A 12,798-nucleotide genomic window follows, 5' to 3' on the forward strand; every position below is an offset into this window, starting at 1 on the left:
ATTGACTGTGGTTAGCGGGGGCGCGTTGTGTAGCCTTGCGCTTCAACTTCGTACTGGTTTGTTCACCAGTGATGAGTTTCTTCTTCTTCCTTGGATGCTCCGACTCTGAAGGATTCACCGAGTCGCTTGAACTTGATAGGTCCTTTGCCATATCTGCACGTTTACGCTTTGAAGACGAGACCTGTGCTTTTGATGTTGATGCTTGAGCACGAGGAGGTTCATCATAGTCTGTTAAAATAGGGACGCTTTCTTCCGCAAGAGAGCGTGATTTTCGGGAAGTAGAAGTCGCAGAAACCTTCGAAGACGTCGAGGCGCGTGAAGCAGTTTTCTGGCCACCTGATAGAAGGAATGATACGTGTCAGACTTGTTGCTGTTACAATGGCACTTACCAGTCTTGCTCGATTGACGTTTCTTCGCGGCCTTTTTCCTCTTCCACTCTTCTACAAGGTGATCTGTACAGTCATGCTTGGGTACCCAGTCTAACGCCCACGGCCTCCCCGTCTTGGGATCGTTGCCTGCCCACCTAACCCGATATTTCTTACCCCGCTCGGCAACGATTTCTATGACTTCCCATAGAGCATCGTCATCGTTAGACCGAGGTTCAAATTGCGTGTCAAACTCTGACAACTCTCCCGCAGGAGATTCCCCTGCAGTAGACATGTTTCAAGCAAGATACAAAACCATCAAAAATTGTTGAAAAGGGTGACCAAGGGGGTGACACTAGGAAGAAAGTAACTAATGATTACATAATCAGCACTACTGGGTGGCCAGAATTTCAATATTCATTGATGTGATTTGAGTGCAATCCTTGAAGTAAGTACTCAAGTTACAGTATCCCCCATCTTTCGGGTAAGGATTATCATCTCTAGTTCAAGTCCGACAATCGATGTTTCAATTGACATTAAGTAGGAATGGTCCACATATATGTCAATCCAGAAGCATAACCAGCGCAAAGGCGTTCACTAGGAGAAGTGACCTTTGTCAGTAAGCTTTCTTGAGATTGGAATGAACTGTCCCCATACCCGATGAACTTGAGCGCGGTAACAGATCCTAAAGCAACATCAGATACCCCCTCTCCAGAATTCATCCGACGAACTTCAACAAACTCCCATTGCGCTTGCATTCCGGCTGGAGTTCCGTCTGCGTTCCATGTCCATAGCGTGATTGAACCATCGTCGTGACCCGTGGCAAGGATATCCAAATGCGAATATTCACGTTCATGGAACGCCAGAGAAGTAATCAGTGCGCGCGCAGTGTCGAGTCTGGCAATTGGTCTCGCGTTGATTGTGTGCAACATTAAGTGGGAAACGGAACAAGTAGCGATGTATCCCGTAGACTCATTGATGGCAGATAGATACACTTCTGCTCTTAGGCTTTCATTGCCGTGCCAAATTGAATGCCGGTAAGACCCTCTGTTCAGGTCCCAAACGATGGCACTCCCGTCCTCGCTGCCACTGACAATAACGGACCATGTACGCGATGTTGCAATACACGCCACACGTTCAGTATGTCCTCTGAGGAGATGCGTCATCGACAGTGTTGAAGATGCATGCCTGCGAGACCGCCCCGAAGCTCCAACAAAACCCGAAGGCGCCACTTGACCTTGGTTGACGCGCCAAACACGCACAATATTATCACCGGAACCCGTTGCTAGAGTGTCCTGGTCTGCGAAGGCAGCACACGTGAGTGTTACCTGTTCGATAACTTGCGTGACCTGAGAGGGCTACATTAGCTGAGACCATCGTAACAAAAAGTTGAGTACTTTTCCGTGGGATACCAATCGCAGTGAGCGATCACTCGCGTTATGATCCCATTCGATTTGTTCATGACTAATCGAAGGGAGGCCAATCGCTCCAAGAGGCAACGGACGGATACCGCTATATTTCCCCTCAAACAGGTCGACGGAAATATTCGACACAGCACTATCCAGCACAACTGCGTCAAATAGTTAAAAGCTTGAAACGAACGAAGCAAAAAAATGGGACACTTGCCTTTGAAAGGCTTGGAATCTCTTGCTAACGCAAGTGCGTCCTCAGGGACACCACGGGCTATCGTGACAGGGAGACTCAGGAACCCTTCAAGATTTCGTGGTGGATGTGGTGAGGTGAAGAGCTTCTTGGGAGTCTGCCCGACTGCATTGCTATTAGTTGACTGTTTCATGTGACTGGGACAAGGGCTGTCGCACAATTGTGGATGATTCCAACAGTAGCTTGTCGCTCAAGATCGTTGGTAATCTTGTCCAGATCTGTACATGCCCATCAACGAAAAGTAAATTCCGAGAGAGAAACCTACCAATTGCGCTTTCGTAACTGAGAGGGTGAAAAACGTTCACCGAATCCACGTCTCGTTGCTTGCATCCCCATATGAGATCTATCCAAGCGGGAAGATTCTTGCTGACGTAATGGCCCTCAAGAACCTGTTTACGCACCAGAATAAAATCAGTTAATCAAAACAATCTTCCATAGTAAAACTTACACGGCGATGCATTACGATGAACAGGAGCGGGTCTCCTTTTGCCCACGCAGGCAGTTTAACATTGTGAATCCGTTCTCCCGTAGTTTGAGAGATACCGAAGTCGAGATTTGATGAATTCTCGAGGAATCTGAACGTAGTAATCATTATCAATTTGAACGGGACAGCAATCGGAGGACTTACTCCGAACAAGTAAAGAATTCGGGTATCAATTCACGCACATCCCCTCGGATGTCATGCGACGCTGAGGAATATGTTCTCCTGATATCACTGAAGTATAAATCATTACATGTTGCCCCACATCCTGATTCCAACTAAAGACTAACGCAAAAAGCCTGTCGGGCAAATCCCAGTTTCCTCCCTGAGGGGATAAATAGATGGTTTTCCGCACCAAAAAGGAACATACCTGTAGCGTCTTGAACATATTGGTAAACGGCTGCATGCGAATATTGAAGTGGCAAACGATCATCGATCTGTACTCGGTGTCAATATATATATATGGGCAAATAGAATAAACTTACGAGCTGAAGTGTGTTCCGTAGTGGAATGGCTCTTCATCAACACTGCTCAGGTTAGTATAGCGAGTTTCCGCAGCCTCACGACGCTCAGCCGTCAACGCTCCCATAGGCTTAGTGAGACTGAATTGTTATGTTAATTGGAGTCTACGATCTGGAGTCTACGAACTCACTCTCTAAACACATCAGTAGATGAAAGATCTAGTACCTCCGAAACATAATCATTGAGAACCCAAGCTAAAAGTCGCCGTGAGTTTGCTTGTGAATAAGGAGGTAAAAGCCACTGACGAAAAACGGGGTATTGAGTTGCATCGTTTGGGGTACGTCCTGACAGTTGATTGAGAATACTCAAATAACCAAACTGCTTCAAAGTGAGTGTTGAAATAAGAGATGTAAACATCACACACATTGCTTAGCTCTCTGTTCTGCCACTGTTGTTGCGCCAATTGGAGTTCTTTTTCTACTGCGCTAGTGGATGATCTACTTCTCAAAAGCGCTTTGGGTGTAATAGATCTAGGTGTCGAACTGGGGTCGGATGTCCTCATTTTCAAGGCTATCGACAAAAGCATCTGGGAGGCCACTTGGCGACGTGACTTATCAAGGAAAATAACCAGCAGTGTGCGGCTATCTTTGAAAAAGATCTCGAACCTGACGACCGGGTCAGTAAAGCGACATGCAGTGAGTGACGCATCTCACCCTACATCCTGGAAAAGGAACATCCTGTCAGAGAAGCCTGAAACTTGCTCTAATGACCTGTCCCAGAATATATTCAGTATGACAAAAGATAGAATAGAAAAGTGTTCTCTATACCATCGTGGAGCCCGCTGCGAGTTCCGAACGTCCACGGCACTTCCGGATATAAGGAACAATCCTTCCGGCGCATCACCTGCATCGATAACTTCGCCTTCACTATTCTCTACGAGGCCTTCTAACATGTACAGGTGGGTACGCCCGAAGATCAACATGCCAACTAAGAATCAACGATTGAGAATGCCAGTCAGCAAGTCAGCAGTTTGACCGCTTACGAAAGGAATCGACGCCGGATACTCGGCAGACAGTGCTAACAGCCTCAATGACATCGCCAGGTTCGAGTTGATGCCTCACTCTCCTGAGTTTGTCCTCAGTTACCTCTTCAGCGAGCTGATGATCGCCTGGAAACAATGTTAGTCAACATTGATAAAGCATCAAAAGTAAACAACAACCGTCTTCGCCTGTATAAGATGGGACAACCACAGTATTCGGAGAAGCAAGTTCTGACTGGGACAGCGACAACAACTCTGAATCAAAAGCTGACGAAGATTCCTCATGACTAATAGACCTCGAGTCCTGCACAAACATTTCCAGGAGGCTCTCCATCTTTGTCCTGGCTGATATCATTGTTTTGCCTCTAACAACAAAGAACTCACTGACCTAACTCTGTGCGGTCCTTCGGTCTCGTCTAATTTCCACGCGCGTTTCCGAGCTAAATGAGGCCAAATATCGCGTTCGGTCGTCGATACAGATACATTTTCTTCAAAAGATGCGACTCTACGTCGCTTTTCCTGCCTATAACAACAGTCAGTACATCTCAAGGTCGCTGGAGCATGGACATTTACGCACAAGTCTAATAGTGTCTGTCTGAAGCATTTGCGCTCCGAAACAAGAATCGTCTGTCGCCATTCTTCAAGACGCGCAGACGCTTTATAGACTGTGTCTGCTTGAGCGAGCCCGAGTCGTGACCCAGAAGTGTCTACAGGCTCAGTTCGCCCTTTTGGCTGAGCGTCAGGGCGAACGATATCAAGAATCTGCATATAGTCTGAGAGGACTTGTCATACGAAAAAGCGATAGAATACCTGTTGTTTTTGAGACGTATATATGTGCTTGCCCATCGCAACAAGTAATCCAAAGTGAGTTAGTTTGACGGATATTTTGGCATCCAGCACCCTGGGAGGCTGTCTTGCGGGGGAGAATATATTGAGGCCATCAACAAGTAGCTGTGCAGTGCTTTGGGACCTGAAGACGCGGCGGAATGATGAACTCGACTCGTGCAGCTTTGTTAAGTCATCGAGAATCCAGATGATCGCATCTTTTGAAGGAGCTGCACGAAAAGTGAATTGAATATCAAGGCATTAAACGGATGGCCCACCTTCGTCAGGTTCAGCATTATTGTTCTCGATTGACAGTCCTTGATACAACGCAAAGAGAAACACAGACACCATTTGAGGGGATCCTGAGTCATCACTGAATCTGTCTCCAGAGCGCCCGGGGAGGATATCTAAAGCTGCATCATGTACACTGCGATCCCAGACTGGAGGTAACAGGGTCTTGAGAATACCCCAACCACTGGCCAACTCGAAGTTTTTGCCAGATGATACCGAGGCTTTTAGGCTGAGGCCAAGCATGCCAAGCACTTGGCAGGCAGTGTGTGCGGAAGGATGGTCCCCAAGCAACAGTAAACAGATCCGTGGCATAGGGAGTGTACCAGCAAGCTTAGAGTGAAGCGAAGGGATGCGCATTATGGAAACAAGACCTTCAAGGACTTGCTCGGCTTTATTCCTGGTACTAGATTGTAGCAAGTCTCTACGGGATGTTGTTGATCGAGGTGACGATGAAGATGATGATCGGGACTCTGGGAAACATCTAATTGGACGAAAGGTGTTTGAAGATGAGATAACTCACCTTCAACAAGGGTGGCAGCTATGTATGAAACGATTGGTTTGATCGCTTCCTCCGCTGTAAATGATGATTGTGCAACAAGCACCAATGTGTTGACGACAAGTGATATAGATTCTTGCGGGTACCAGACTGACTGAATGGCGAATAATAACTTGCGTACGATGCCTAGTTTCGACAATCGCATCTTGATGGTGAACTGTCTATAACGGCTGGCACGCAACAAGAAGGCGAAATGTTCGAGATGAGCCTGTTGAATGTCGGCACTAGTTTTTGACCACAACTCAAAGTCGAGTGCCACGGCTTTGTATGCGATGGTGTTGACGACAGTGGATAAACTGATGGAGGGTCAGTGCCTTGCATGTTAAGATATAAGGCAGGCATACTCTGGAGAACGGAAATTTAGACCAAGGAATTCAAACAATGTTTCAAAGCTAGTCATGTTTATGAGATGACTTCGAGCTCTCAGCGTGCTTGCCAGAACATCATAACCATCTATACGAAAATCAAGTACAAGCAAGATCTCGCATATTCTGTACTCACGTAACATTTCCATGTCATCAGAGTTTTGCCAGCTGTTGCGAAGACAGTCAGAAAAAACGCTCAATGCTCTGGAAAGTTCATGCGGCGTTTGAGCAAGTGCTACTAGTCGCAGCAATGAAGCCGCCCCGCCAATCCTCCACACGGCAAGGTCCAGTGACTGACAGCATACTGTAAATACATCGCCTCGAGTTACAATTTGGTGCTTTTTATTGTGCGGTTGAGGGACGACGCGAAATATAATCGATGAATCGCTAATAATCGAATCTCCACGAATGGCCTTCTTGAGTTGCGAATTCTCAGGTAGCGATGCGCCTTGAGCTGTAATGTGCATGTTAAGCGAAGTCGACGCTTCGTACGTCAGGAACCTGATGAGAGTCTGATCTTGGAATGACTCAGAATATCGGGGGCCTAGGTGGTGTATAAATCTCGGCAAGTCGTCATCTACATGGATTGAAGTGATCAGAGCCATTTGCTAATAGAAAATGCTTACCGAGCGTGACAGAAAGCAGGTAGGCAGAAGCCACGCACCAGCTAGATTCGACTGCGGTAACGTCATCGCCTACCATCAAAGTCGCAGGCGACGTCTCATCGAATTTTGGATATGCCCATTGCAACGAGTCACTTGGAACGCCATCAATGAACAAGCCTGAAACACGGCGGGTCAAAAGAATACAAGAGTATATCCAAAGCACGTACAGACGGAAGGATGCGATGATCTATGGTTATGATGCACAAGGGTGACGTGTGTCCATCGAGAAGCCGCCAGTTTCGACTTCGGAAGCACTTCAACTTTTTGAACGACGCATGATCGGAAGGCTAATGCCCCGTTGCTACCGACAGAGAGAGCAACGGCATCTTTGGACCCAAAGGATATGCTGAACAACTTGTGTGGTTCCGAAGGCATCCTTTCGAGCCAAATCCAGGCCTGCCTACGATTTAGACGCGATTGCACCCCTGCAGATCAAATAACCTACCATGAACGTGAACCCATGGGCAGGGAAAGTCTTCATTTCGGTGGACGACATAGCTAGCGCAGAACAGCCATCAAGAGAGAAGTGCTGTGGCCACCTCGACTTCGCACTTGAGCGCAGAAGTTCGAGCATGTCGGCATCTACAGTTCCATCTTGCTTCGCAGTACACTGCAGCAAATCTCTCGAGTCTTGGGTACTAGCACCCATTTCAAAAAGACGCCGAAGAATTTTTGCTAGGATTCGGTGCTCCTTATCGTCATCTTTGGCGCTGCTCATATTAGTCTTCCACGATTTGAAGAGATGCGGCAAGGTATTTTGCATGCTTAGGACGGCGAGGTTTCTATGCGTGCTGTGCGTCAGATGTTCTAAAAGCCGGTAAACGATGAGCCTCAAGGCGCGATCCGTGTTCATTGTTCGCAGAATGAAGCTCCAAAGAACATTGAATGCTCCGGGGAGCCTCATACTGGCTAGACCAGGTGCAAATTCCAGGAAGTGGATGTGCATCGCTTCGATCTCAGGCACTTTTGTTCGTAACGAGCTGAAAAATTCCACGAGGAAGAAATCACTAAATGAGAGAGCTAACAAACACCCGAGCGTCATGTCCGCTGTCACTGCATTAGAGACCAGCAGGTCCGCAGCATCGGAAAGCGAAGAGTAACCGATGAATTCCTTGGTTCTCGAGGTCACGATAGTATTAACATCAGGCGCAAAGAAACGCACCTCAAAGAACTCAAGGTTCACTGCATGTCCCTTCAAAGCCTCAGAGGCCAACGTGAAAACTGACTTGATACAAGCCACGGCATCACGCGTCGATTGGGATCCTCGTCGTCCGATCGTGGTCGACAGTGTAGATAGCACGTGGACCAGTAAGAGAAATCCATCTGAATCGCGAAACGCGTCTTTCGTTGCGGGTACTTCGCGAACAAGAGTAGCAATCCGTTGCAGGAGCTACAGGATGCGATTATGGGTATCCCATGACCACTGAACATAAAACGACACGGGGCTCACAGTTGTCTTCGCGACTACTGCCTCTGTTACTTTCAAGTCCTCTACCATATCTCGCATGGTTTGTTTAGCTACACGTTCACCACTGTTGCTGGTATCTGGGGCACCGCCACCAATGATGTTAATTGCAGGCGAAGTAGGCCCGAAGTCTTCATGACTTTGCCATGGTGCAAGAAGTGACCGAAACATCCCGACAGGATCTGTGCTCGATTAGATTCAAGTTCCAATCAGTTAGAACGCGACCCAGAGAATAACGATTGGGGTATGTTGAATAGTGTTGAAGTACGTACATGCGAAAGACGACCTGGCTGGGAAAGTGAGCTATTACATCATAATCATGATCGCGTATAAATTCCGACCGAACACTTCTTATAAGTATGTCAGACCTACCAATTGATATCTCTGAACATACTGATTCACGATCTACAGTGATCCTATTTCTTTCGCAAGTCTAAGTACATAATCTGCAAGTTCATCTGAATATCAAGCGGTATCGTACAACTGCAGAGTCATCACACAATCTAATTCCTCCTCGCGTTGATGATATTGACGAACTCTGGCTTCAATGAAGCTCCTCCGACAAGGAAACCATCTACGTCGAGTTGAGTAGCTAAAAAAGAGTGTCAGTATCTTCTTGTTTGTCTTTTTCCGTGGACGTACAAAGTTCTTTGCAGTTTGCAGCGGTAACACTGCCTCCATAGATAATCCTGGTGTTCTCTGCTACAGCGGGGGACACTTTCTGAGAGAGGAACGTGCGGATATCCAGATGAGCCTCCTGAGCTTGAGCGGATGTGGCAACTTTGCCTGTGCCAATCGCCCACACAGGTTCGTATGCGATCACAACAGCACTGGAACATTGTCAATCAGCACGGCATGGCACAGCACAACTATTCAAGTTCGCACCTCCAGTCACTCTCCTGCAGCACATCGACGACGGCCTGTAACTGCTTCTGAACGACTGCTGCAGTCTGCCCTGCTTCACGCTCCGGAAGGGTTTCACCGACGCAAAGGATGACTTTCAACTTCGCATTTAAAGCAGCCTTAGTCTTCTGGGCAATGAACTCAGACGTTTCATGGAAGAGGGTCCTGCGTTCAGAGTGGCCTAAAATAATTCAGCCGACATCCATGGAAGTTTATAAGTCACTCACCCAGAATCACATACGGGATATTGGCGTCGACGAGTTGTGCAGGACTAATGTTGAAAGAAAGTTCACGATTGAGCCAACTCAGGCTTTCTGTTGACTCGCCTTATTTCACCAGTGAATGCTCCTGAATCTTTGTAGTAGCAGTTTTGAGCAGAGACCTGTATTTCCGATCGCACCGTGTCTTTGAGTGGGATGAGATAAAGTGACGGAGGCGCAATGACGATCTCTGCAACAATCTCTGTGAGCTAAAGGTCTCATAGATGCAAGAAAAATACGCGCCAGTCGTACTGTCCAAATCAGCAGAGTTAAGGACACTGATGATAGATTCCTTTTGACCCCGCGAGACGGGGTTCATCTTGAAATTTCCACCGACAAAGAATTGACGAGGCATATCAACTAAAATCGAGGTATATGGTGGAAGAGAGAAGAGTTGGATTCAAAGACGGTGTCAAGCAGAGGAGAGCAGTGACAGCGGCGTTGGCAGGCTCAAGTTGAGTACTAGTCCATATCTAATCGTCCGATGTTCGCGCTAAATCGGATTACAACGAGATCATACGAGGATAATCAATAAATTTCAAACGTGGGTCGCGGCCCAGGGTACGTGATCCAGACGCAAATCTGACACAATTCGTACGAGATTTGGCCAGAATCAATTCAGTTTGTGCCTGATTATGCTAACTATTAGGCAATAATCTTTTTTGTCCCTGACTCCGGCTGCAGCCTAAGTGAAAAAGAGACCTCCGTCCACAGAAACCTGTGTCGAGATTATCAAAAGGTTTGACGAGATTCCAAGTGCACATACGCTCTGCCCTGTATAACATCAGGTATCCAATTAGCCATGATGTCCCACTGAGTGGGACTCGAAACTCACCGGTTATAAAGTGCGCCTCCTTCGACACGAGGTAGGAGACAATACTTGCGACATCTTCTGGAGTACCCTCGTACCCAACTGTTGTCTGCACCTGATGCGAAAAACCATGGAAATGTATAACTCTGCACAATCAACTCGCGTCTTACTCGTTGAATCGAACCAGGATCAAGTCCCTGTTCAACTGTCCATCGTTCTCTTTGTTCTCTCAAAGTCTGCACTGAAGGTGGGTTCGGACATTGTTCGGACTACATAAACACTTTAATGCGCACGCATTTCTGTCTGGATGGGCCCCGGAGCATAGCAGTTCACGGTGATACCGTGAGGACCAAGCTCCATAGCTGCGGAGGATCAAGGGAATCGGTTATCCATTACTCGTTCTATGTCTATCATCATCTCACCTGCAGCCTGAGTGAGCCCTCTCACAGCAAATTTGCTGCTGCTATACACAATAAAATCCTTGGAACCTTTGTATCACAGGTGAGTCAGAATACTGTTTGAACAGGCCAAAGCATTGACTTTTCTTCCCGAGCACTGATGATGCGCCTATAATCCTTCCGCCCCGTCCTTGCTCGATCATCTGCCGGGCGGCATGCTTATAACAGAGGAGCGTCCCTCGGACATTCACAGAGAAAGTGGCATCGAAACTTTCTACGTCGGCTGGGTACAGGTATAACTGCGGTGGACGTTAGTGCCACATAAAGGCCACTTACCATCCAAGACGTTGCCAAATGTGATTATCCCGGCATTAGCTATCATCTGCCTGATATTAGCTAATGCTATCAGAAGTGTGTTAAGGAAGACTTGCTACATCAACGCCCCCTAGAACGCGAACAGTGGTTGCAATCATGTCTTTAACCTCATCTTCCACCGATACATCTGCTGGAACAACGATCGTTCGTCGTCCCTTACCATTAATGTCACTGGCTACAACATCCAATTCTGTGCTCTTGGTCGCAATGTCATTCAGAGCGATATCAAAGCCATCGTCAGCAAGGCGAAATGCGATGGCACGGCCAATTCCCCGGCTGGCTCCTGTGACAATAGCAGTGCCTTTAGGTTGCGACATGGAAGAGAGAGGAATTTCAATATTAGTGAGAGTGTGGGCAAGTCTTGCACGCGCTTGATACTGAGCCGCAGACTCTAAATACTGACTTATCGGATGTAGCCTTTTAGTTTTGCCAGAAAATCCGAAAGAGGTTTTTGCGCCCCATAGTATTTGCAAGAAGTAAGAATACATTTTTTACCATTGACGAAGACATTACATGTTACGTGAGCAAGAGATAGGCTCGATGGAGCTATGAGCTCCGAGATAGCCCACGGCGCTAGCTGCATATTGAGGCTGTCCAACGTGGCTTGATAGGAACTTGTCGAGGTTTTGAAGAAACGTAGTGTTCATCATCGTTATCTGGATTCTGGAACTGCTTTGCAATTGCGCCACACTCGCCGATATCATCCCTTTCCTCAAGACAGAATTGTCACCAATTGTTGCTAGACCCGAGTTTCCAGGGTCTGGGGCTTCCTTGAAGCCTCGGCTTGTTTTAGGTGTCTAGGACGCGCGCACACCATTCTTTGACTTGCAAACCAGAAACGAAATTGGAGCAGCCCGAATCTAGTAAGCTGAGGACGAGCAAATTGACGGTCCTGTGACGCAATGCAAGGGCATCGCGGCAGAGGAAAGTGGTGGAGTCGATGTTTGAAGTGCGAGTATATCCTTGAAGGCACGCATACGCAAGGTTGGTGAGAGCCATCGCGTGGTCTGGATGGCTGACCAGATACTGGTCCAGAACCAACTGAAAATGCTCTACAGGGTCGTTCAGGTGGGACTGTCTTGCTCGCCACGTATTTGGCAAATTGTGCGTGGCCTGCATCCGTGTGTCAAGCGACTTCACAGTCTATAAGGGACCGCAGTTAGTGATTCACCAGCAAAAGCTCACAGGGCAGAGTCCGGATTCACTCACATCAAACCAAGCTCACAGAATGCCCTGATCTCTACTGGCAGCGCAGATGAGACATGTGGTGAACTGTAAACCAAAGATCAGTTCTCATATCACGTCAGGACTCTCGATGACTTTACAGAGTTATAGTATTTCCCCAATGCTACAAATTCATTGGATGATAAGACACCGATGGCCAATTTCCGATTTCCGGCGTCTCAGAGAGTCGACATTGATGGATATGTAGATGCCATCGGGAATGCGCTTGAAATGAGCCTGAATATTCTTTCCGTTAATAGAGTGTGAAGATCGTGAAACAGATACGAAGGTAATATGGAAGGACTTGGCTTCAAGTCTGATATGTCGGCATTCTAAGCCACCAAACATGGTACTACGTGCGATGGACGAGGATGGGCTGAGTGGGAGAGGAAGGTGAAAAAGATATGGGAACTGTGGATGGAGTTCGGCTGAGGTTTCAAGTCATGTTGCGCATGTATTTCCATATGGTGGAGAACTGTCCGGTATGATAAACGCTGGTATGATTGCACCGAGCACTGGGAAGATCACCGACCAGGATTAGGGAGGAGTCCGTGCTAACCGGATGATCGAGAGCATCAAGTCAGGGACGGTTTGCGAAACGTTGCGATACGAGAAGCTGTATGCGCAGCAGTGGATGACAGTAATGAGTGA

At 47.4% G+C, this 12,798-nt stretch overlaps 4 protein-coding genes across 4 annotated transcripts; all 4 read right to left on the bottom strand.

The window, feature by feature from the left end:
• Positions 1-426: 426 nt before the first annotated feature.
• Positions 427-576, bottom strand: HD556DRAFT_1190602 (uncharacterized protein; the record flags this gene model as incomplete). Its single annotated transcript, XM_041296158.1, has 1 exon — positions 427-576. A coding segment is annotated over one exon (150 nt), but the record flags the coding sequence as incomplete, so codon positions are not given.
• A 168-nt stretch (positions 577-744) lies between these two features.
• Positions 745-8,464, bottom strand: HD556DRAFT_1400042 (uncharacterized protein). The gene is made up of 30 exons (XM_041303806.1): positions 8,162-8,464; positions 7,874-8,101; positions 7,157-7,822; positions 6,879-7,107; positions 6,673-6,828; positions 6,183-6,623; positions 6,026-6,134; positions 5,646-5,977; positions 5,113-5,595; positions 4,820-5,064; positions 4,587-4,771; positions 4,398-4,532; positions 4,190-4,350; positions 4,013-4,138; positions 3,798-3,957; positions 3,684-3,740; positions 3,395-3,635; positions 3,276-3,348; positions 3,161-3,224; positions 2,994-3,110; positions 2,879-2,945; positions 2,799-2,833; positions 2,656-2,742; positions 2,476-2,602; positions 2,293-2,416; positions 2,186-2,245; positions 1,992-2,132; positions 1,763-1,935; positions 1,023-1,714; positions 745-962 (listed from the first exon to the last, which is right to left on the bottom strand). The coding sequence occupies exons 1-30, from the start codon at positions 8,345-8,347 to the stop codon at positions 902-904; spliced, it is 5,961 nt and encodes a 1,986-aa protein (XP_041156167.1). The 5' UTR covers positions 8,348-8,464; the 3' UTR covers positions 745-901.
• A 1-nt stretch (position 8,465) lies between these two features.
• Positions 8,466-9,694, bottom strand: HD556DRAFT_1495444 (Triosephosphate isomerase; the record flags this gene model as incomplete). The annotated part of the gene is made up of 6 exons (XM_041308868.1): positions 8,466-8,768; positions 8,819-9,006; positions 9,062-9,260; positions 9,307-9,350; positions 9,406-9,529; positions 9,583-9,694. 6 exons carry the CDS (start codon positions 9,692-9,694, stop codon positions 8,680-8,682), a joined length of 756 nt encoding a protein of 251 aa, XP_041156168.1. The 3' UTR covers positions 8,466-8,679.
• A 330-nt stretch (positions 9,695-10,024) lies between these two features.
• On the bottom strand, positions 10,025-11,240 carry HD556DRAFT_1447305 (uncharacterized protein; the record flags this gene model as incomplete). Its single annotated transcript, XM_041307249.1, has 9 exons — positions 10,025-10,057; positions 10,106-10,113; positions 10,175-10,265; positions 10,321-10,391; positions 10,444-10,512; positions 10,573-10,638; positions 10,691-10,831; positions 10,885-10,930; positions 10,983-11,240. 9 exons carry the CDS (start codon positions 11,238-11,240, stop codon positions 10,025-10,027), a joined length of 783 nt encoding a protein of 260 aa, XP_041156169.1.
• Between the last annotated feature and the right edge of the window lie 1,558 nt (positions 11,241-12,798).

Source organism: Suillus plorans (genome assembly GCF_016647745.1).
Source record: "Suillus plorans strain S12 chromosome Unknown HD556scaffold_62, whole genome shotgun sequence".
Taxonomy (NCBI): Eukaryota; Fungi; Basidiomycota; class Agaricomycetes; order Boletales; family Suillaceae; genus Suillus; species Suillus plorans.